Raw genomic sequence first — 22915 nt, forward strand, 5'->3', positions numbered from 1 at the left:
TCTTGGGGCCCTCTCCTTTCCTCAAGGGTCTTGCAGATTTGGGTATTGTCTGCAGAGGGTGAGGGTGGGGGGTCAGTATGTGGAAAGTTCAGCAGCCGTCTTTCTTGAGCCTGCCTTGGGTTTAAGAAGAGAAAGCACAGAAGTTGGCTTTTAGTTCCCGGCCTGCCTGACTTTTGCTGTGCAATTTTGGGCAAGTCACTTCTCTTCTCTGGACCTCAGTTGGCACCTCTGCAAAATGGAAATAATGATAATGCTCATTCTAACCTGAACCCAAACCGTGTATAGTAAAAACGAATGCAACGAGTCGAAAGAATGCGGCTAGGGGCCCCACTTGCCACTCTCAGTAAATGGTTCCTCAGGAGACCTCACTAGTAGCCACTGGCATCGTGCGTTAACATGCGTATACTGAGCCTGATGCACACCACGGTACTAGGCAATGTCGGCAGCCTGCCTAAGGGTCAGTATTATTTCTGATTCCAAACTGTGAGACTTTGGGCCAGTTGCTTAATGCTCAGTAGCTCCATCTTCCCATCTGTCAAATGGGTATACAGACTAATAATAAAAACAGGTGCACAACTCCTTATCTGGAGCCATTGCAGGTAGGTGTGATTTAGAATTCTGGAGTTTTGGGGTCGCCAAAGAGTTCTGAAGTTTTGGCTCAGTCAGTTAAGCATCCGTCTTCGGCTCAGGTCATGATGTCATGGTTTGTGGGTTCGAGCCCCGTGTCAGGCTCTGTGTTGACAGCTTGGGGCCTGGAGCCTGCTTCAGATTCTATGTCTCCCTCTCTCTCTTTCCCTCTTCTGCTGGCGCTCTCTCTCTCTCTCTCTCTCTCTCTCTCTCTCTCTCTCAAAAATAAATAAACATTTAAAATTTTTTTTTAATTTAGAGTTCAGAAGTTTTGGTGTTTCGGGGCACCTGGGTGGCTCAGTGGGTTTAGCATCTGACTCTTGGTTTCAGCTCAGGTCATGATCTCACAGCTTCGTGGGTTCGAGCCCCACATTGGGTCTGTGCGGGCAGCATGGAGAGTGCTTAGGATTCTCTCTCTCTGCCTCCCCCCACCCCCGCTATCGTGCTGTCTCTGTTTTCCTCAATATAAATAAATAAACTTAAAAAAAGAAGTTTTGGATTTTAGAAAAGCACTATGGTACATATATATTATATAACACCCCTAGTAAGATCTGGGCCAGTATCCTGTGCCCACATACGTTAATATGGATAACTGGGATAAATGAATAGCCTGCCAGTTCATTCAGCCTGCCAAGCCCAATTTTGCCACCACATAAACTTGCCACACAATTTCAGTTTTCAGAATCTTTTGGTTGTTAGAAAGGCAGGTGAGGGACTGCGGACAACGAAAGTAACAGATATTTAGTGCTCGCCATGTGCCGGGTATTATTCTAAGGAGTTTATACGCATAAACTCATAACCCTATGAGACAGGCATTATTATCATCATCCCTATTTTACGGATGAGGAAAATGAGGCTTGGAGAGGTCACATCACTCGCCCAGGGTCCCCAGGCCAGGAAGAGGTAGGGCTGGGATTCCAATCCAGACAATTCAGTTTCAGAATCTGCGCTCTTAACCACCTTCTGTACCGGTTCCATGGGGTTCCAGTGAGGATTCACATACCTACAGGGGCCACGCAAGTCAGTGTGGAAAAGTAAAGGCGGCTGGGTGGGAACTGAAGCAAACTGGTGAGCGACGCCTCATGTACTTATTTAGCTGGAGCTTACTGTTGCCATGTCAAAACGAGGATCTGAGTCTTTCTGTTTTTTCCCAAAGCAGCCAGAAATCCAGCTTTTTATAGGAAATCTCCTGACTTCCTCATATGGGCAACTAATTAAAAACTGTTAAAAAACATTGTATGGGTCAAATAAAATCTGTCTGCCGTCTGGATCCAGCCCGCGACGGCCAGTTTGCAAAGCTCTGCAATGAGGAAATAGATACGAAAGTGCTTTGAAAACTTTAAGGTGTCTTCTGGAGACAGACGGTCTCATTTTTAGGGTTAAGGTGTTTGTTGTTGTCGTTGGTGGTGGTTGTTTTTTTTTCCACCTTGACTGTGGCCTGGTTTTTTGAAAGCCGGTGTTCCTGGCCTGATGGAGATGAAAAGTCAGAATTAAATAGAGACTTCAGTGAACTTGAACGCTTCATTCCTTTGGCAGGCTGGATAAATGAGAAGCCTAGGTGTACTGGACGGGCTAAGCCTCAGAATTCCTGCCACACCCACGGGCCCCTTCTAAGGAGTTTCCATCCACAGACCCTAGCTGAGGGAAGTAGCAGTTTCTTATGAATAGGTGGTTATGTCTGGCACCACGTGACCCGGCTTTCCCCCTGGCAATGGCCGATTGAGCCAGGAGAGGGCATCTGATCCAGGAGCTGTCACTCTATAGGCCGGCAGGCAGCCTATGAGGGCCCCCAGAATGAGAACTTTGCCCAAAAAGCACAGTGGTGACTGGGTTTGGACGAATGAGAGACTCCCGCTTGGGGAGTTTGAATACCGGCCGTAGAAAGGGGGAACAGTTGGCAACTGCAGCAGAAGCCGAACACAGAGAAGGCAGGCAGCAGGGCCCACGAATAACCAGGACCAAGAGAGGTTGCTGACATTCACCTAGGTGCCAGACACGTTACACATGTTTTTTTTTTTATTCTTGTGGTTTAAAGCATTCAAAGAGCCTGTGAGGTAAGTACTGTTACGATCCCTGTTTGACAGACAGGGAAACTGAGGCACAGTAACTGAAAGTGCTGCAGTTGAAGCTCAGGCTTGTAGGATGTAAAAAATCAGGGTGTACAACCACCTCGGCTGGTGATTCGTAAACTCTAGAGTGCATCAGAATCGCTTGGGTCGAAATGCAAATTCCTGGGCTTCACCCCAGACATACCAACTCTGACTCTTTGAAAGTGTGCACGCCCCTACAAACACCTCCCCCCAAATCTGCATCTGCACTTAATTAAAAAAATGTTTTAATGTTTTATTTATATTTGAGAGAGAGAGAGAGAGACAGAGTATGATCAGGGGCATGGTGGAGAAAGAGGGAGACACAGAATCCGAAGCAGGCTCCAGGCTCCGAGCTGTCAGCACAGAGCTGGACACGGGGCTTGAACTCACAGACCGTGAGATCATGACCTGAGCTGAAGTCGGATGCTTAATCGACTGAGCCCCCCTGCGCCCCTGCGTTTTATTTATTTTGTAATTATTTTTTAATGTTTGTTGATTTTTGAGAGAGAGAGGCAGAGAGTGAGAAGGGTAGGGGCAAAGAGAGAGGGAGACACAGAATCCGAAGCAGCCTCCAGGCTCCGAGCTGTCAGCACAGAGCCTTACACGGGGCTCAAACCTGCAAACCGGGAGATCGTGACCTGAGCCGAAGTCGGATGTGTAACTGACTGAGCCATCCAGGCGCCCCTGCATCTGTATTTTAACAGTCTTCTAAGGGGACAGCTGACACAGAGGTTCCCCAAGCACATTAAGAGAAGTGCAGTTTGGGAAAGTATGGCATTGCCTTCACCTTCAGAAATAGGGTCAAGGGCAACTGATGTGGTCAGATTCCAATTTAAGCTCTTTGGATTGGGGGCCAATTTTGCAAATAAAAGGACATCAGTGTGTCCTCTTTGCTGATCCAGAAAGTATACACTGACCCCAGTTATCTGAGGGAAAGTGGCAGGATTGAGTTGGGTGCTCAGCAGTTTGGGTAGAAGGCCCTGTTCTGCTCTTCAGGGTACAGAGCTCACAGCAGTCATGAGTCCACTAAGCATTTTCCACAAGGAGCCCAAAATTGTAGGAACTTAGTGCGCTGGCAACAAAGAAGAAGAGAGAAAATGACCAAATACGGAGAGAGAGATTACCAACCATGGGATTTAAAATGTAAACCTGCTTCTTAGGCTGATAGCGGAGGTTCTCCTCAGCCCTACGATAATTGTGTAAGAATTCCATCTGTGCCCTTAATTACGCCATTGATAAAAACGTTGAGCAGGATAAGAACAAGGCTAGCAGCTTCCTTCTAGGTCGCTGTGGAAAAAGAGCCCCACTCTGGCAATGGTGCTAAGCCAGTTTTGAATCGATCTGCCTTTAGGAACGCTGCCTGGGAAGACAAGTTACAGTCTGGAAGTTGCTTGGAGAGCCTTAAGTCGGAAACTGGTTTGTGGTCCAAATGCTTAATGGCATCAGGCACGTATCGGACAAGAGAGCTGTGTTGTCCAAGGGGTGGCATAGGTCAAATGTGTTGGCTAAGTCCCGCCTTAGTGGGGCTTGAATTTGCGCTTGGTGACTTTTATTTCTCTCACGTTCATTTCTGCGGACACTTTTTTTTTTTTTTTAATCTGATGTTAATGCCCTCACTTAGGCTCAGGTCAAGCTCTGTTCTTCCCTCTTCTGGCCAGAAAGACTCCCTGTCTTATAGGTATCTGATGCTGTCTGTGTTGATATGTTAGCTCCGAGTGATTCCCTAAAGCAGGTCCTTGGACAGGTGCCCACCCTCCAGGAAAATCGCAGCAGCCCTCAGTGCAATGAAGAAAGCCAGTGCAATGAAAAGCCAGTGTTTTGTAAAGTGAAATCTATTTTATTTAAAGGACTGTCCTTCATTCTGAGATTATTTCCTTTCTCTTCTGGCGTTTACTTATTGTTTTAAAATTTTTTTTAACGTTTATTTATTTCTGAGACAGAGGGAGACAGAGGATGAGTGGGGGAGGGGCACAGAGAGAGGGGGGCACAGAATCTGAAGCAGGCTTCAGGCTCCAAGCTGGCAGCACAGAGCCCGACGCGGGGCTCGAACTCACGGACTGTGGATCATGACCTGAGCCGAAGTCGGCCGCTTAACCAACTGAGCCACCCAGGCACCTCTCTCTTCTGGCGTTTAAAGAAAGCTGTTTCTTTTCTGAGGAAATGATCAGATCATTTGGGGTCATTTGGGTCTGTTCCTTAATGTCTTTACTTGGAAAAATAAAAATCTGGCAACCTGCTGTCAGACCCCCCCAGTTCTTTGCTTTGCGGGAGCTGTGAGTGTGGGAGCCTGGTCTCATTTGTACATTTCTGCCAATACTTCTGGGTACCTCCTATGGCCACTTATGTCCTAAGTGCTTATAAATTACCTGCTTCATAATCTGCAGCAGAATCTCTCGGAGCATTGACATCAAGCGTACAGCCCGGGAGTTTACAGTATACTGGTGTGTAGTTTCCTTATTTAAGAAAATTGGGACGCTGCCCATTTGCAGTCCTCTGGTATCCCTCCTGTTCTCTCCGATCCCACAGATCCTTCAGGACGGCACCTACAGCGAGGCCGTTCTGTTTGCTCTTCTTATAATGTTCTTTTCCCTATAGAGTTGGACATGCTTCTACATGTTGTTTGGGGAATTTGCAGCACATCCAATGAAAGCATAATTCCCAACTAACAGTCAAATCCTTCTCTTTGGAGCTCCCCGGAACACACCTACCCTCTCTTCCATATGACAGCCCTTCACAGACTTGAAGACAGTGTTGTGACTCTCCTGTGAGTTTAGAGCACCAGCTGAGTCAGACAGACCGACTGACTGACAAGCGCAGCCTCACTGTCTCGGCTGGGAGAGCCAAGGTAAGTTACTTGATTTTATTTTCTCTCTACTTCGGTTCTTTAGCTGATTTGTAAAACGGGGATAGAAAAAAGCCCCACTTCATTGGTTTATTGTGCAATAAATAATGTAATGTATGTAAAGGGCTTAACACGTTGCCTGGCAGAGGGAGCATTCAGTAAATGTTTGGCTATTTCCACTTGCCCCCTCAATTTATAAAGAGCCGGGTGGGCATTTTAAGTGTCAGGGCTGCTGGGGAGCACGGAGGTGAGGAGGGTTTCTCCTTCCATCGTTGACCAGGGGAGGCAGAGGACCCTAACATAGACCAGGTATTCCTTTATCCCGAGGTTGTCTATTTTCGGTTTGCTAGGACTGGGGGAGAGGATATTGTTGAGAACCTGGGGAAAGGTTTATTTGCAAGAGCTGGAAAGCTATTTGTTGACATATTGAACCGTCTCTTGTTTATTCTTATTTCCCCGAGCAGCTAGCCATGCAATCCCCCAAACTCAATTACCTTTTGTGAGGCGGCAGGAGCATGACACATCCTAGCCGTATTGATCAGTGCAGACTGGGCAGGACGTGAGAGACCCGAGAGATGCTAGGCAGCAACTTCTGAGCTTTTCCTTAGAAGGCCTCCCCTCTCTGTGTTTGTAAAGACACTGGCATTAATAAAATGGAACGCTGTGCCCCGAACAGACCGAGCATGCAACCGTGTCTCTCTCTCCAGCCTCCTTAGAAGTAGCCTGATGATGAATGGTCACAATAGACCAGAACTTGGGATCCTGGAGTGACCAATGCCAGAATGGTTTTCCAACTGGAGCTCTTTGCACACACTGGGTTTTGCAAGCAATTGCATGATATGAACTCTGAATGCCATTGCAGCTAGAAAAAGTTTGGAAGGAGACACACCCAACTGTGAACAGACCGAGGAACGGGACTTGAGGGATGGGGGTGGGGTAGGCTCAGGACTAGCGTTATCGGCCTGTAGGATTTCAGGTTTTGACCCTGAGAATATATTCCTAGATTATTTGTGTCATTATGAAGCGCAGATGCGAGTTAGAAAAACGAGGACTTGTTTTTTTGCAAAAACAATGCAGAACAGAACAAAATACAAACTAAACGCAAGCCATTGGAGACATTTGTCAGAGGTCACTGCTGACCGAGGAGCCGAGTAGAACAAGCATTAAGTGTGTTTGGAGAGAAAGGTTGCTTGGGTCGGGGAGATGTTGGGGATCCCCCAAGAGGGTATGCGGGGAGAGCAAGAGAGAGGGCTCGACATAAAACCCCAGGGGAACACACCTTTTTGAAGAAAAAAAAACAAAAACTTTCCCTCCCCACTCCCCAAACACAAGTTGTATGGGTCCATTACAGACAAGTGAGGAAATACAGCTGAGAAAAAGAAAAGCAAAAATCCCCTTTAATCCCGCCACTCAGGTATGGTCATTGGTAACATTTTGGTCTACGTCCTTGCAGACTGTATTTGTTTCTGTGCCAAAATGTATGTAGTTCTTTGGAAAGAGTCAGATCATCATTTTCCATGGATGCTACAGACCCACCATGATTTGTTTAATCATTGGATGAATTGTGTTCTAACGCTGGCACTTGGGGTCATTTCCAAATTGTTACTGTCATAAACAACAGTGCTTCCTAGCTGTGTGGCCGTGGGAAAGATAGTTAACCTCTCTGTGCTTCTGGTTCCTCACCTGGAAATGAAGGCGATAATCATACCTACCTCATAGGATTGTTGTGAGTTCCCAATGAGATCATGTACATGGGGTGCTTGACACAGGTATAATAATAATAATAGCTGTTGTTGTTGTTTTTCTCATTGCTGTTGGATTTCCTGCCAGCATCTTTTAGTTTAGGGCGTGGGGCAGAGCTCTGGAGAGAAACAGAGTCAGAGTCAGACCTCAGACCAAGGCTCAGTTTTCTCAATTGTAAATCGTAAAGTAGCTCACAGGGTAGCCGTGGGCATCAAAGGAGGGAATGCTCGCAAAGCCCTCAGCACAGTGCTTGGCGTATGGGGAGAACTCAAAGTCAGTTGGTATTATTATTATTATTATTATTTTTACTGTCACTGTTATTATTACGGTGACTCAGCCACGGGCGGGGGTGGAAGGAGGAAGGCGAGCACTTGGAACATCTCTAGCCCCTTATCTGATTCCAAAGAGAGGAAATGATTTGGGGACCAGAGTGACCTAGGATCTAATCTGAGCTTTGCCATTTACTAGCTCTGTGACTTGGTCACCACTTCTCTCAGCCTCTTTATTCATTTATAAAATGTGAATGGCATCAGCGCCCACCTTGCAGGCCCAGAGGATATGACGCAAGTGCTTATCCCAAGTGTGCAGGTAATGTTGCTTCCTAATTAGGAGCATGGGAGGGTTTGTAGATGACCTGAACGTCTCCTCTCCCCCGTCCCTCAGACTCTGAGTCCCTATATCTGGGCCACTTGAACTTCACCTGAAGGCTTTGTCTTATCCAGGGCTCGGGGACCCATTCTGTCCCTAGTCTGCTGGCGAAAGGGATACTGATTCAGAAAGGTAGAGGGCTCTGCTAAGCCTTTCTGCAAGGTCTCTGACCTTCTGCCCCAGTTCTGGAAAGCAGGCTGGAGCCCCGCTTCTGTGAGCGAACCCTCACCTGGCATACTCAAGACCGGCATGCTGTCTTTTCTTGCCAGCTATCGGAACACCCTAGAGCCTCGCTGTCAAATTCTAGCCCCATGGCAGGGACCCTGGTGGCCAGATTTCCCTCCGTGTATCTGACCCTAGCAAATCGGCTTTTTTATTATTACCGTTGCAGGCCTCTATTCGTAGCGCCCACGGTCCATCCTCCCAAAGCCTGGTTTCCCTGCACCTGAAACACTCGCAACTCTTCTGACCTGTCCCCTCAGCCTGCGGCCCCCGCTCCCCTTACCTCTCACCCCTGCCCGCTACATTGCCTGGCTCCCGGGACTCCTGCGTCTGCTCGGCCACAGGGGATAGGTCTCATTTCGGTGTCACCTCTTTGTGTGTGAATCTCTTTTCTCTGGGGCGGCCAGAGGCGGGCATTAGTGGGCTGGTGCTACTATTGGGGGTGAGGCGGGGTGGAGGGGGGGAGAGGGGTGGAGTTGCATAGGCCCAGTGCTAAAGCGGAGCTTCTGGAGGGCTGTCAAATGAAAGGCGGCCAGAGGCAAATGTCAGAGCCTATATAGAGGCAGGAATCTGGGACCAGAGAGACGGAGCAAGCACTAGCAAGTCAGGAGCGGTGGGGCGGGCTGGCTGGCGGGCGGGCAGGAGGGGGGCGTGGCAGGGGATAGCTAAGGGAGATTGCAGAGAACAGCTGCTGCTACTGAGTCTTACTTTAATGAAGTGGCCGGGCATGGGGCATAAGTAGATTGGCCAGACTAAAAGAGCTAGGGGCGCCAAGGACATACTCCCTCTCTTCTCCCTAACTGGCAAGGTAAGATCTTTCCGGGTTTTGCCTGGTGAAACTGTAGCACTGGGAAACTGTAGCACGTTCAGGGATTTTTTTTGTGTGTGTGTGTGTGTGTGTGTTTTTTTCTCGGAGGATGGAAAGTGGACATCTCCGAATGCTGTCTTGACTCATCTTTCCCGTTGCACCAATTATCAGAGTTATCAGGGCGCCGGCGGGAGGCCAGTGTTTCTTCTGCTGTGCCCCATCTCGAGGTTGTCCAGGCTAGGGATGGGAGGGGGGGTGTTGGTAACGTGACTGAGACAGAGAGAGGGGACAGAGAAGGTGGATCATTAGAGCACAGTGAGAGAGCATATTAGGGCACGGTAGGGGGCTCCGGCGTTGAACAGAACCCCGGCAATCTGTGTGATGGCAGGCAAATTATTAAGCTTCTCTGGGCCTTGGTTTTCTCATTTGTAAGATGGAAATGGAGTCCCAGAATCTCTTAGTGTTGTGGTGGGGACCAAATGCGATGACGCACGTGAAGTGCCTAGCGGAGTGTTGCCATTCAGCACATGCTGGGGAAACGTTCCCTGTTGGGGTTTTGGGGGTCGGTGTTCGTTGTCGTTGCTAGCATTTTTGTTGTTCGTATGGACGCACGATGCCACGAGTTCGGTGACTTTTGTGACATTGTCCCAAATAAGCAAGGGTTCCGTTTTTGGCATGGGCGGGCTGTGGGGATGCGTCAACATTGTGTAATGTGCGCGTCGGTTTCCCAGCTGTGTGCCCAGAAGCCCCTCTGGGGCTGCTTCCTGGGGGAGGGTCGGAGAGGGTGAGATGCTCTGGGATTGCCCACTGGCGCGTCATCAGAGAAACTTGACATTTGTACGTGCTATATCGACTGGCATTCGAGTGGTGTCAGAATGACAACCGAATGCGGCGTTAGGGATGCCAAAGGTTAGGCGATCCCGGGGAGGGGGTGGTAGTCACAAACATGCAGTTTTTACTGTCGCTGTGACCCTGTTTTAGCCCCAACCCGGGCCGACCCGAGAAAGCTGGTAAAATGGGAATCATAATGCTATCACACAGGGTGTGAGATTCAAACGGGAGAATGCTTGCAAGTCTCTGTACATGACCGACAGCTTCGAGTTGCGTACAGTTGCCTCACGGTGGTGCCTGGAGCGCACCGAGTCAGCAACAGAATTTTCAGTTCATGGAATGCTGCTCCCGGTCACGGCTGAGAGCGATGCCTTTCTTTTCCTGCGAAAGACCTTCAGGGCCATCAGAGTAGTCGAATAGGGACTAACCCCCTGGCGGGACTCAGTGGGCCCCGGGGAACTGATGACTACCCTGGGGCAAGGGGCTGTCTCATCCCGGTCCGCAGGTGCCCTGGCTGCCTTGTGAGTGCGCTGCTGGGAGACAACGGAGTCCAGGCGCCTGCACTTCTCACAAGTTCCCAGCAGGTGGTGCTGCCGCTTCGTCTGAGCCAGGGCTGCCCACCCCCCCCCCCACCCCCCCCCCGCCCCAGCCGCTGAGATAGCTGGCATTTAGAGCATGTATAAGTGGGAAAGGCTGTGCTGTGTGACTCAGTGGATTGGTTTGAAAAGAATAGGGGGGGAGGGGGTGTGGGAGGGGGGAGGGGCTAAATGGGCAAGGGGCTCTAAGGAATCTACTCCTGAAATCATTGTTGCACGATATGCTAATTTGGATGCACATTAAAAAAAAAAAAAATTAAAAAAAAAAAAGAATACGGGCGGAAAGGGATCTTTGCTCCAACTTCAGATGTGCTCACGGTTGCACCGCTCCCTTAACCTGATAGGGCCCATCTCTGGTGCCATGGAGCTGGCAACACATGAGAAAGGTCTCCATCATGAATCAATCATTTGTCTGCTCCCCGATCTTTTTGTTCTTGGCTTTTGACTACTCGACTTGTTTCCTGTTTACAGATTTCCTTGCCATTTGGGCTTCAGCAAGACTCCTCGATATCATCACTTTAGGGGCACTCTCCACACCATTTGGGGGCCATGGCAGATATGTCAATACCTTTCCACTCCCTCCGATTCGACAATACGCTGAGGGAGGAAAATGGTGACCCCCAAAACAGCGGGATGACCTTCGCTGGACCAGTAGTGGAGACCAGAGCAGAGGTCCAAGTTTTACATTCTCACGAACAGCCTATAGTCTCCACTTCAGCGTCCGACCCTGAAGGGGTGTCTGCACAGCTGATGACATCCCCAGCCTTTGACACCACATCTGCACCTGTAACGGAAGCACCAAACTCTGGAGCACTGTCGCCGTCACTAATGCCAGGCTCCGACTCTGGGGCACTGTCACCATTGCTAATGGCAGCTCCAGATTCAGAAGCACTGTCCCCATTGCTGATGCCAGCCTCAGATTCTGGAACACTGTCCCCATTGCTGTCCACTTCAGACTATGGATTAATATCCCCGGGGTTGATGACAATTCCTGACTTTGGGACAATGTCTGCAGCACTAATGGCAGCACCACATTCTGCAGAGATATCACCATTGGCAATGCCAGCTTCATCCTCTGGAGCAACGTCTACACCTATAGTGAGCACTTCATCCTCTGAAGCGACACCCACACCGTTGATGCTGGCCCCAGATCCTGGAGAGATATCCCCACTCCTAATGCCCGACATAAACCCTGGAGTGATGTCCACACAGCCAATGTCAGGTCCAGGCTCTGAAGCAATGTCACCTCTGCAAATTACAGATGAAGACACTGAAGCGATGTCTCAAGTTCTAATGACTGCTCTGGCCTCTGGAGAGATATCTTCACTGCTAATGTCAGGCACAGACTCCGAAGCGATATCTTCACTGATAATGTCAGCCCTCGCTTCTGAAACAACGTCAACCCAGCCAATGAGCACCCAAGACTCTGGGGAAGTGTCCACCCAGCTAATGTCAGGCCCAGATTCCGGAGTCGTGTCTTCACTGCTAGTGTCGGCTCCAGGTTCTGGAGCAATGTCCACACCACTCCTATCAGCTCCAGATACCGGAGAAGTGTCCACGTTGCCAAAGCCAGCTCCGGATGCTGAAGCAGTGTCCCCACTGCTAATGACAGCCCTAACCTCTGGAGTGATTCCCACGCAGCTGATGTCAGCCCAAGACTCGGGACTGATGTCCCCACAGGTCACACAGAATCTAGACTCTCAAATCATGTCTACTCCACCAATGAGAACGACAGCCTCTGGGGGGTTGTCCACAGCGCCAGTGAGAGCCCCTGACCCTGGAGCAATGTCCATACCGCAAATGAGACCTCTGGCCTCTGGCAATATGGCTACATTGCTAAAGACCGTTCCAGACTCTGGAACATTGTCCACCCCACTGATGACGGTCACAACTTCTGGAGCAATGTCCACTGAGAAAATGTCAATCACAGCCCCTAGAGTAATGTCCTCACAGTTAACGATGACCAGAACTTCTGGAGCAATGTCTACAGGCTTTATGAAAGCCACAGCCTCTGGGACAATGCCCACCCTGCGAATGAGACCCCTGGCCTCTGCGATGACGTCTGCACCACTAAGGAGAGCCCCAGCCTTTGGAGCAATGTCCACACAGCCAGTTACAGCCCAAGCCTCTGAAACAATGACCACACTACAACTGTCATCCCCAGCCTCTGGGTCAATGTCTACACTGCAATTGAGAGCCCCTGTCTCTGGAGCGATGTCTATGTCACAAAGGAGAGCCACAGCCTCAGGAGTGACAGCTGTACCACAGTTGAGAGCCTCAGCCTCTGGAGCAATGTCCACCCCACTGATGACAGCCAAAGCCTCTGGAGCAACGTCTACACTGGTAATGAGAGACAGGGCCCCAGGAGTGATGTCCTTGCCGCAAATGAGAGCTACGGCCTCGGGAGCATTGTCCAAGCCACTAATGACATCCAAAGCCTCAGAAGCCATGTTCATGCAGCAAATGACAGCCACAGCTTCTGGAGAGATAGCCACAATGCTAATGAGAGACACAGCTTCTGGAGCTATGTCCGTGCGGCAGATGACAGACACTGCCTCTGCAGGGATGTCCACACCACTAATGAGAGCCCCAGCCTCTGGAGACATGTCCACACCACAAATGACAGCTGCAGCTTCTGGAACTGTGTCCATGCCTCTAATGGGAGCCCCAGACCCCGGAGCAATGCCCACAGCGTTAATGAGAGCCACAGCCTCTGGAAAGGTGCCCAGTCAGCCACTGAGCACCCAAGACTCTGGAGGGATGTCCATGTCTTTCATGAGGTCCAGGATCTCAGGAGGGATGTCCCCACTGGAGATGCAAACCCCAGCCTCTGAAATGATGTCCCCACCAAAAATGAGAGCCCCGGCCTCTGGGATGATATCCACACCACTAATGAGAGCCCCAGACCCTGGAGAGATGTCTGCACTGTTCACAAGAGCTTCATCCTCTGGACAGATGTCCCCACCACTAATGAGAACCCCAGTTTCTGGAGAGATAGCCACATCCCTGAGAGTCCCAGCTTATGGGACAATGTCTACTCCACACATGACAGCTACAGCCTCTGGAATGATGCCCATGCCACAGATGAGGGCTCCAGTGTCTGGAGCAAAGCCCACACCACTAATGAGATCCGCAGCTCCTGGAGCGATGTGCATGCCTCACATGACAGCCACGGCCTCTGGAGGGGTATCCGTGCCACTGATGAGAAGCCCAGCCTCTGGAGCAACGTCCACACCACAAATGATGCCCACAGCTTCAGGAGAGATGTACACATTACCAATGCAAGCTCCAGCCTCTGGAGTAATGTCCCCGCCACTAGCAAGAGCCCCAGTCTCTGGAATGACGTCCACACCACTATGGAGACCTTCAGCCTCCGAAGCCATATCCACAGAGTTATCGAGAGGTCCAGTGTCTGGAAAGATGTCCACCGCACAAATGACAGCCATGGCCTCTGGAGGGATGCCCAAGCCATTAATGAGAGCCACAGCCTCTGGAACAATGCCCATGCCATTGATGTCAGCCATGGCTTCTGGAGACATGTCTGTGCCGCTAATGAAAAGCATGGCCTCTGGGGCAGTGTTCACGCTGCAAACGAGAGTCACAAGTTCTGGATCTATGTCTTTGCCACATACAACATACACAACTTCCGGAGGGATGCCTGCACCGCCAGTGAGAGCCTCAGCTTCTGGAATGATGTCCATGCCACTTCTGAGAGCCACAGCCTCTGGAGGGATGGCCATGCCACAAATGACAGCCATGGCCTCTGGAGGGGTGTCCATGCCGCCAATGAGGACCCCAGTCCCAGGAACCATGTCCACACCACAAATGGCAGCCACACCCTCTGGAATGATGTCCACTGTGGAAATCAAAGCCACAGACTTTGGAGAAACATCTGCCTCTCACAGCAATGTCACAGCCTCTGGATCAAAGTCCACACCACACATGGCTGCCCCAGCCGCGGAAACAATGAACCCACCACCAAAGGAAGTCCCATCCTTTGGCATGCTGACCCCAGCACTCTGTTACCTCTTAGAGGAACAGGAAGCAGCCCGGGGTTCATGCTCTGTGGAGGAGGAGATGGAGATTGATGAGGAGAAGCAAATGAAGGGCTTTTTGAATGACTCAGAAAAAATGGCGTTTCTGGTGTCTCTTCATCTAGGGGCAGCAGAGAGGTGGTCCATCTTGCAGATGGAGGTAGGAAACCCCCTCTCAGATGAAAATAAATCTTTCCTGAACAGATCACAGGGCTTGTATGACTCCCTATCCGAGATAGACATCCTCAGTGCTGTTCTTTGCCACCCCAAGCAGGGCCAGAAGTCAGTCAGGCAATATGCCACCGACTTCCTGCTGCTGGCCCGACATTTGTCTTGGTCTGATGCCATTCTACGGACCAGGTTTCTGGAAGGGCTGTCGGAAGCTGTTACCACCAAAATGGGCCGGATCTTCCTGAAGGTGGCCGGCAGCCTAAAGGAGCTGATAGACAGGTCTCTCTACACTGAGTGCCAGCTGGCTGAAGAGAAGGATTCCCCGGGCCGGTCAAGCCAGGTTCTGCTGTCAGCCTGTAAGCGGAATAACGAGGAGGCGATGGAGAATGAACTGAACTCTTATCAGCAGACTGAGGAGGTAAAGATGGGGAAATACACTCAAGGGGAGTGGTGGGGAGTGCTGGGGAAATACACCCTGCTCCTTTGAGTAGAATACGGAAGAGGCAAGGGGGAGGCATTGAGCTTCTAGACCATACTCCCCAACCTGGCGTTTCATCAGTGGCCTGGCTATGTAGTTATTTTGGGTGTATTAAGCACTCTGAAGCAATGCCCTGCCCAAGTTCTTGGGGACCTGGGATGGCTAAAGGTCTAGGTCTTCTGATTATGAGGGAACCAGCTGGGTCCCAACTGTCCGATTATTCTAAGGGAGGGGTCATCTTTGCGGGGGGAGGGCTGGGTCCTACCTCCAGGCACATGTGTCACGGACCCAGGTTACTAGGGAATTTGGCTAGCCTAGTCCTCAGTCACACATTACACACGTAGGGTACATTAGCTAAGTTTCTTGAACTTCTAAGTTACTGTCATTATCCAGGCAGAACCCCCTCGTCATAGTGAGTGTGGCTCTTACCTCTGCTGGTTTTTCTGTTTGTTTGTTTGTTTTCTTACTCCCAGCACCAGCATGTTCCTAAACGCTGTTACTACCTGAAAGAGCATGGAGACCCTCAAGAGGGTCTGCATGACCACCTCCGACAGAGCACAGGCCATCACAAGGCCCCCACCAACAAGTAATTCTTTCTGGAATCTTCTACTGTGATGTCTGACTCCGCTGCTAACTTGAGGACTGGTTCCTGGACCCATTCCATTCAATTACATCATAAACCTTGTGGCCTTCCCCCTACAGCCTCCCCCTCCAGGCACATCCCACCTAACTCCCAGTTGGTTGGCTTGACCTTCTCTTTTACCCTACATGCCTGTGACCTGCCCTGACAATCAGAGTGTGGACTTCAAGAGTGTTTGGTGTATGAGGCTTTGAACTCCTATCGCCGTGGAGGCCAGTCCTAGTTCCTGGTCCAGGGAGAAGTCTAGGCAGGAGAAACTGTGTCCTACCTCAAAAACACCTAGAGTGTCTTGCCACATGTCATCAGGCAAACGTGAGGATGCCCTGGTCCCATTTCACCTGGCAAGGGAGCCTATAAGGAGAGTGATGCCCACTCCCAAACCACCCTTTTCATATGCCCCAACTCATAGCACCTAAAATGGGTCTCCAGGGCCCTTGCGCTGTTTATAGTCTCCATCCTGAACCGTTCGTTTTGACCCATGGTAGTAATCATAGTAATGGCTAACACTTATTGATTATGTATTATGTGACAGGTATTGGGCTGAACTCTTGACAAGCACCGTCTCACTACCTTCTTATCATAACCCAACTTGTTCTTGTGTTGTCAGCTTCTGACTTCCTGATCTTTTCTCTCTGGCCCTTGTTTTCTTCCTCGGTGTCAAATCGCTAGCTCTGACTTCTTGGTGGCCCCCTTAGTAATGAATTGCCCCTGCTCCCCATGGCTATTGTGGCTATTTGTGGCCAACACTCTTGATAAAGGTCTTGCTCTTTAAACAGGCATAAATAGTTAGAATATAATATGAGCAGTGTTTGCCTTCAGGTGGTGGGATTGTGGGTGTTTTTACTTTCTTCTTTCTACTTCTCTGTACTTTCCAGAGTCTCTGCAGTAAGCATGTATTACATTTGTAATCACAAAAGTAAATAAAGTTCATTTATGAAAGAAAGAATTAACCGTGGCTAACAGAATTTGGTTTCTTGAGTCCCTCGTTCAATCAGTATTTATTATCTCACGTGTCAGCCACTGTTTTAGAGATAGACAGATGAAAACCCCGATAGAATGGAAATGTCATCCCAGTGGAGGGAGGAGACAGACCATAAGCAAGAAACCACATCGGTGAGAGAGATGGAAATCGTGGCAAAGGCTACGAAGTCAAGAAATCGGGATAATGGGAAATTTGACACTAACAGGGCCAATTTATTTATTTAATAATAGTCCATGTACTTGAGCTACTCAAAGGTCTTTTAGAAACAGTAGGACTGGCATGATGAGAAACATATTTTAGAAAGCTAACTTGGCAACACTTTGGAGGCAGGATGGGGGGAGGGGTCAGAGAGCATTATGAGCCCTCCTATCACAATAGTACAGGTGACTGTGGGAGTGGGGCTGGAAAGAGAAGGACAGAGACCAAACCCTCTCTGAGGACTCAAGGCCGCTGCTCCATTACCCCAAACTTGGGGTCTGATTCCAGGAAGAGGAAAATGATTCTCGGAAAAAAACAAAGATTGGCAGACAAATTAGCAGCCCCATGGTAATATAGATAAGCATGTGGCTCTGCAGGCTGCCTGTGGATGTATCAATCAGCAGTGCTGTTGCCTCGGGGGAAAAAAGAGGGGCAATAAGTTGGGAAACCCAAAGTCCAGGCGGGGAGGCGGCAGGCCCCTGGGAACCCCGTTTTCCCCTCATCTTCTGCCCCATTGGCTCACAGCGGGCCCAATCCAGGTCCCAGTGGAGTTTGGATCTCCGTGTTCAGCCAGGGTCGCTCTTAGCTTGGCAAAGCCCTGTCCGGCTTACTCTCCACTGGAGAAGAAATAGACGTACAGAGTCACAATCGGTGTCTGGAAAATGTACATGGGAAGGAAAAGGTCTTAAAGATGGAACTGATTTTCTTATCACCACGATCACGGAGAACAAAAGCAATTCTTTTTTCAAGAAAATTTAACATCGAAGTATAGTTGACAGTTCTATACATTACTCAGTGCTCATCGCGATAAGTGGACTCACCACCTGTCACCATACAAGGTTGTTGCAGTACGATTGACTATATTGCGTCTCCGTGGCTTATTTACTTTACACCTGGAAGTTTATACCTATTAATCCCCTCATTCTTTTCTTTTTCTCCCCGGTCATTCTTCCCTTTGCCTTTCCCTCTCCTCTTCTTTAAGCTAATTTCACTAGAGATAAATGGAGCAACTGAAGCCCCATCAGACCTGCCAGAGCTCTACCCACCCCAAAGGTTATATTTAGAAATGTTTCAAGAGCCACTCGGCATCTACATAGAGCTGGGCTATCATATGCCCAAGTACTTGAGACAATTCTGTCTGCTGTAAAACAGTGTTTCAAGTTTCTCCCGGCCTCACTGGCCTGCGGGGAAAAATAAGGCCCCATAAGCAGTAAAAACTCCGATGGCACCGACCCCTGGCCCCACCTGTGTGTTGCATGGCTTCAACCCCTTGAAGGTTTCCTCCAGTGATGTGTGGAAGACCTTGGAAGTTTCCTGTATTCTGAGATAGCAAGAGTCTCCCGTTGCTCTCCGGTTCCTATCCCGTCTCATGGAGGGCAGCTGCCCATGTCGCCACAGGAGGATAGCCCTTCCGCCCCAGCTGCTTGCTGGGGGGCGCCTCTGGCTGTGGGAACACAGACGCCCACGCCAGGGTGGGGCATGGAGTGGTGCTGCCCTCCCATTCTGTGCCACACTCCGCCACTTTGTCACCCAGACGCCGAAACACGGCTTTTACCCTGTATCCCGGTGAGGTCCGTGGGAGAAGAGCCACTTCGGTGGCTTCCTGTGGCAACCTCTCCCCTGTCACCTGCCCCTTATCGCCCCAGCTCAGTCCTGAAGTACAAAAGCCGCCAAGTCCTCTATCCAGACCCAACCTTCAACTCCCATTTTTACGTCTCTGGCCAGGACCTCGCTCCACATGCCCAGTCCTGGGGCCCAAGGGGAGAGAGAAAGTGCCACCCTGTCCTGTTCCTCTACGTTTCTTCCGTTCTCTCATCCACCATCTGCTCTCTGTCTCTGCTCCTCAGGGACCCATAGTGTATAAAACCTTCCCTCGGGACACCTGGGTGGCTCAGCCAGTTGAGCGTCTGACTCTTGGCTGGGGCTCAGGTCACGACCTCACACTTTCGTGAGCGTGAGCCCCGCATCCGGCTCTGCACTGACAGCATGGAGCCGGCTTGGGATTCTCTCTCTCTCTGCCCCTTCTTTGCTTGCCCTGTCTCTGTCTCTGTCCAAATGAAGAAATGTAAAAAGAAATTCAAAAACAAAAATAACACCCCTTCTCTTGATGAACACTTTCTCCCAGCAAGCGTAGATTTGGGCTGTCCCTGAGTGGCTTGAGACCTTGAGACACTGTCAACTTCGTTCTCCAACCAGAACGTTACAGACAAAATAACTTACCCTACCTCTGAGCTATACAGAGATTTTTTTTCCCCCTTGATGGATCATGTGTTTCCTTCCTTCTTACTTTGAAAGCTCTGTGCATCTTGAACGCATGTGGAGCGGGGGAACCAGGCTGCTTCATTCCTTATGATCTAGTGGAGGATTTATAGGATGATAGATACTGCAGGCCACTTTACTTCTCAGGGCCTCTGTTTCCTCTTTTTTTTTTTTTTAATGCTTATTTCCTTTTGAGAGGGGGAGAGAGAGAGAGAGAGAGAGAGCCAGCGAGCATGTGTGGGGGAGGGGCAGACAGAGAGAGAGAGAGAGAGAGAGAGAGAGACAGAATCCGAAACGGGCTCCAGGCTCTGAGCTGTCAGCACAGAGCCCTACCTGGGGATCGAACTTGTGATCATGAGATCATGACCTGAACCTAAGTCGGACGCTTAACCGGCTGAGCCACCCAGGTGCCCTTGGACTAACTTCTTTACCTGCATTATCCCATGTCCTCTTCAAAACAACTGTGAGAGGTGGGTGCTCTCATCAATCCTATTTTACAGACTGAGAATCTCTGGCACAGAGAGGTTAAGTAAGTGGCTCAAGGCTACAGAGCTAAAAAGTACCACAGCTGGGATTTGAACGTGTGCAGTCAGGCTCTAGGGCCACCACTCTGCTATGTATACAAGGCTTCGTTATTTATTCAGAGCCAGATGGCCACTGTGAAGATTTACCCCGTGCCCCTGAACAAATCTGCCACCCAACAGCAGCCAACGTTTGAAGTTCGTAAAGTCTGAGGCCTGAAAATGCCCCCAATTTCCTCTTTCACCGTCTTACATCCAGATGTGAATCCTCCCTGGGGGTATGTGGGGGAAAGTCTGTTTTGAGCTCTGGACTGAGGAGAAAGCTATGATTCTCCCCTGGGCATCTCCCCATTGAGAAAAGAATTCATCTGGGAGCCCGGGCATCCGTGGAAGGGTGTAGGAGCCTGAGAGCGGAAGGGATTTTTGTGGCTACACCAAGAGCTGGCTCTCCTCTCTCAGCAGTTATTTTTCCATACCCCTCCAGGGGAGGCGTAAGGAAGACGGTCGGTCAGATACTCCATGCCCCTGCCTTCCAACACCACCCTCCACTTAGAAGGTGATCCTAGTTCCAACATTGGGGTGAATGCACCCATTGAAAAGGCACCAGATGCTTCCAGTGTAAACAGCTTGATGGAGATCATCTGGAGTGGCTTCTCTCATTACAAATACAAAGAAATACTAGAAGTGTGTTGTATGTAGGTAAGGGGAACTCACAGCTGAGCCTCAAAAAAAAAATTTAAAAAAAAAGGGAGGGGCACCTGGGTGGCTCAGTTGGTTAAGCATCTGACTCTTGGTTTCCGCTCAGGTCATGATCTCATGGTTCGGGAGATCGAGCCCTGCTTGGGGTTCTGTGCTGACAGTGGGGAGCCTGCTTGGGATTCTCTCTCTCCCTCTGTCTCTGCGCTTCCCATGTGTGCGGTCCCTCTATTCACATACTTGTGTAACCATCGCCACAATCTAAGTTTGGAACATTCCCATAACCCCAAAAAGAAACTCTATACCCATTAAGCAATCATTCCTCCAGCCCTCTTCCCCCAGCCCCTGGAAACCACCAACCTGCTTTCTGTCTCTATAGATTTACCTATTCTGGACATTTCGTAGAAATGGAATCATATATGGGGCCTTTTATGGCTGGCCTCTTCCACGTAATATAATGTTTTCAAGGTTCATTTGTTTTTCCAGCTGAATAATATTCCATTGTAGGTATATGTTTTATTTATACTTTCATCATTTGATAGACACTTTGGTTGTTTCCACCTTTTGCCTATTATGGATACTGTTGCCATGAATATTCGCACACCAGTTTTTGTGTAAACATTTCTGATGAAAACATAACTAGGAGTAAAATTGCTGGAGCGTATAATAAATCTATGTTTATCCACTTGGGAACCTGCCAAACTGTTTTCCAAAGTACGCCATTTTACATCCCCGTCAGTGGTACAGGACGATTCCAAGTTCTCCACCTCCTCGCCAACACTTGTTATTGTCTCTTCTGCGTTATGCCCATCCTAGTGAGTACCTACCTCATTGTGGTTTTGAATTCCATTTCCCTGGCGGCTAATGATGTTGAGTTTCCCCCCAATGTATTTTTATTACAAACTCAACAATCTTGCAACATATTACCATAAATGTTGAAAGCTTCACTTTTGGAGAGTATTCTGGGAGAAGCTACCACTCCCTTGCTGTCCAGCCCACCCCCAACTGTACTATTGCCCTAAACCTTCTCAGGAGCAGAGGGGGAGGGTTCAGAAAGGCAAAGTCTCATGGCCACATCCAGATCCACAACAGCTTTCTTTCTATTGCTGCTTTCTGCAACAGAGATTGCCTCAGAAGGAGAATATGGGCTTGTATTTTAGGGTTTGCCGGAGGTCCAGAAGCCCTAGCTCAAAAGAAAATTTGCAGAGGCTTGTGGCTTCTTTTCCTGTGGATACTTACTCCTTGGACCACAACCAAAAAATAGCCCAAATAATTCATTGCTGTGGTCTTTTATTGGGCTAAGACACCCCTCAGAGTTTCTCCATAACCCAATCACCAAAACTTACTGTCCTTGATTCTGAGAAGGAAGGAGAGAGGAAAAGGAAGAGGGGTTGAGATGGGTGGGGGGAGAGAGAGAGAGAGAGAGAGAGAAAGAGAAACAAGATAAAAATCTCTATTCCAATTCCAGCTGTGCCAGTGACAACGTGTGTGACCTTGGGCAAGTCATTTGACCATTCTGGGCTTAAGTAGCCTCATCATTATCATTTTCCAATTCTCATTAGAGGTGATAACTCCTTTCCTGTTTGGATAGGCCCTGGGTGTAGGAATGTGCCTAAGTGGCCTGGGGAGAGGACCGCTGGGCAGAAGCCCAGTCTGAGCCATTGCTAGAGGGCAGCATTGTATCAACAATTATTCTAATGACACTGGCCGAGGTGTGGTCGCCTCAGAATTCTTTAATTCAAAAATGTAGTCTTTTCCTCACCCATAAATGGCATTTTTGCACGAAAGGAATTTCTGAAAATCTGTAGAGACACCAGATAGAGAAGAGTGTATCTGACCCCCTTCGCATCTCCTTGTCCATTAACACATTTAAGATTGCAAAAGAGAGATTGTGTATTTTCATTTCTAATTAAACATGTTTACTTTTGGTCCTTTTTGGATACAGTCGCACCTCTATCTTTTCCTCCTCGAAAAGCTCACCAGCACCATGAGGGAAATGTTCAAATTCATTTGCAACCTCTTCTAGAGATTTGATTCACAGGGTCAGTGACAGAATTTCTTCTTGGAGCACTTATTTTCGGTTTCTTCCTTCCTTCGCTCATGTTTATGACAACCAAAAAATGGGATACTTAAGAAATGGATCTGTTATAAAGCATCCTCCAGACATTCCCCATTAAATCTTCTGATTACTTGCCATATTTCACAGTGGCTAAGTCTCTGTATGCCACCCGTCTAGGCAAAAAAATATATATGGTCACAGTAACTGTTCAAACCATGTATTTCTGGCAGTGTCCCCTTCAGCTATCGCAGGGCAAATGAGCAATTAATTCCTGACATCTGCTAAAAACAGGTACATGGGTATACAAATTGAGTACATTGCCATCCTTAAGATAAAGTCGTGCAAATGGATTTCATTTATTACTAATAATGATAACGATAAAGAAAATAGTATTTTTAATAGCAAAGTAGGATATTGGTGAAAGGGAACTGAGGTATCTCAAAAAACATCCAGACTATGGCCGGTCCTGG

General features: G+C 49.1%; 1 protein-coding gene across 1 annotated transcript; it reads left to right on the forward strand.

Moving 5' to 3' along the window:
• The first annotated feature begins 5295 nt into the window (after positions 1-5295).
• On the forward strand, positions 5296-16670 carry RTL9 (retrotransposon Gag like 9). The gene is made up of 3 exons (XM_045472733.1): positions 5296-5562; positions 10879-15030; positions 15564-16670. Exons 2-3 carry the CDS (start codon positions 10957-10959, stop codon positions 15678-15680), a joined length of 4191 nt encoding a protein of 1396 aa, XP_045328689.1. The 5' UTR covers positions 5296-5562; positions 10879-10956; the 3' UTR covers positions 15681-16670.
• Positions 16671-22915: the final 6245 nt, after the last annotated feature.

This window comes from Leopardus geoffroyi, chromosome X (assembly GCF_018350155.1).
Source record: "Leopardus geoffroyi isolate Oge1 chromosome X, O.geoffroyi_Oge1_pat1.0, whole genome shotgun sequence".
Classification (NCBI taxonomy): domain Eukaryota; kingdom Metazoa; phylum Chordata; class Mammalia; order Carnivora; family Felidae; genus Leopardus; species Leopardus geoffroyi.

Bases quoted from the DNA above. Each gene is read 5' to 3' on its own strand.
- RTL9 (XM_045472733.1), top strand. From the start codon at position 10,957: ATGGCAGATATGTCAATACCTTTCCACTCCCTCCGATTCGACAATACG. The intron at 15,031-15,563 runs GTAAAGATGGGG...TCTTACTCCCAG, and splicing joins CTTATCAGCAGACTGAGGAG to CACCAGCATGTTCCTAAACG.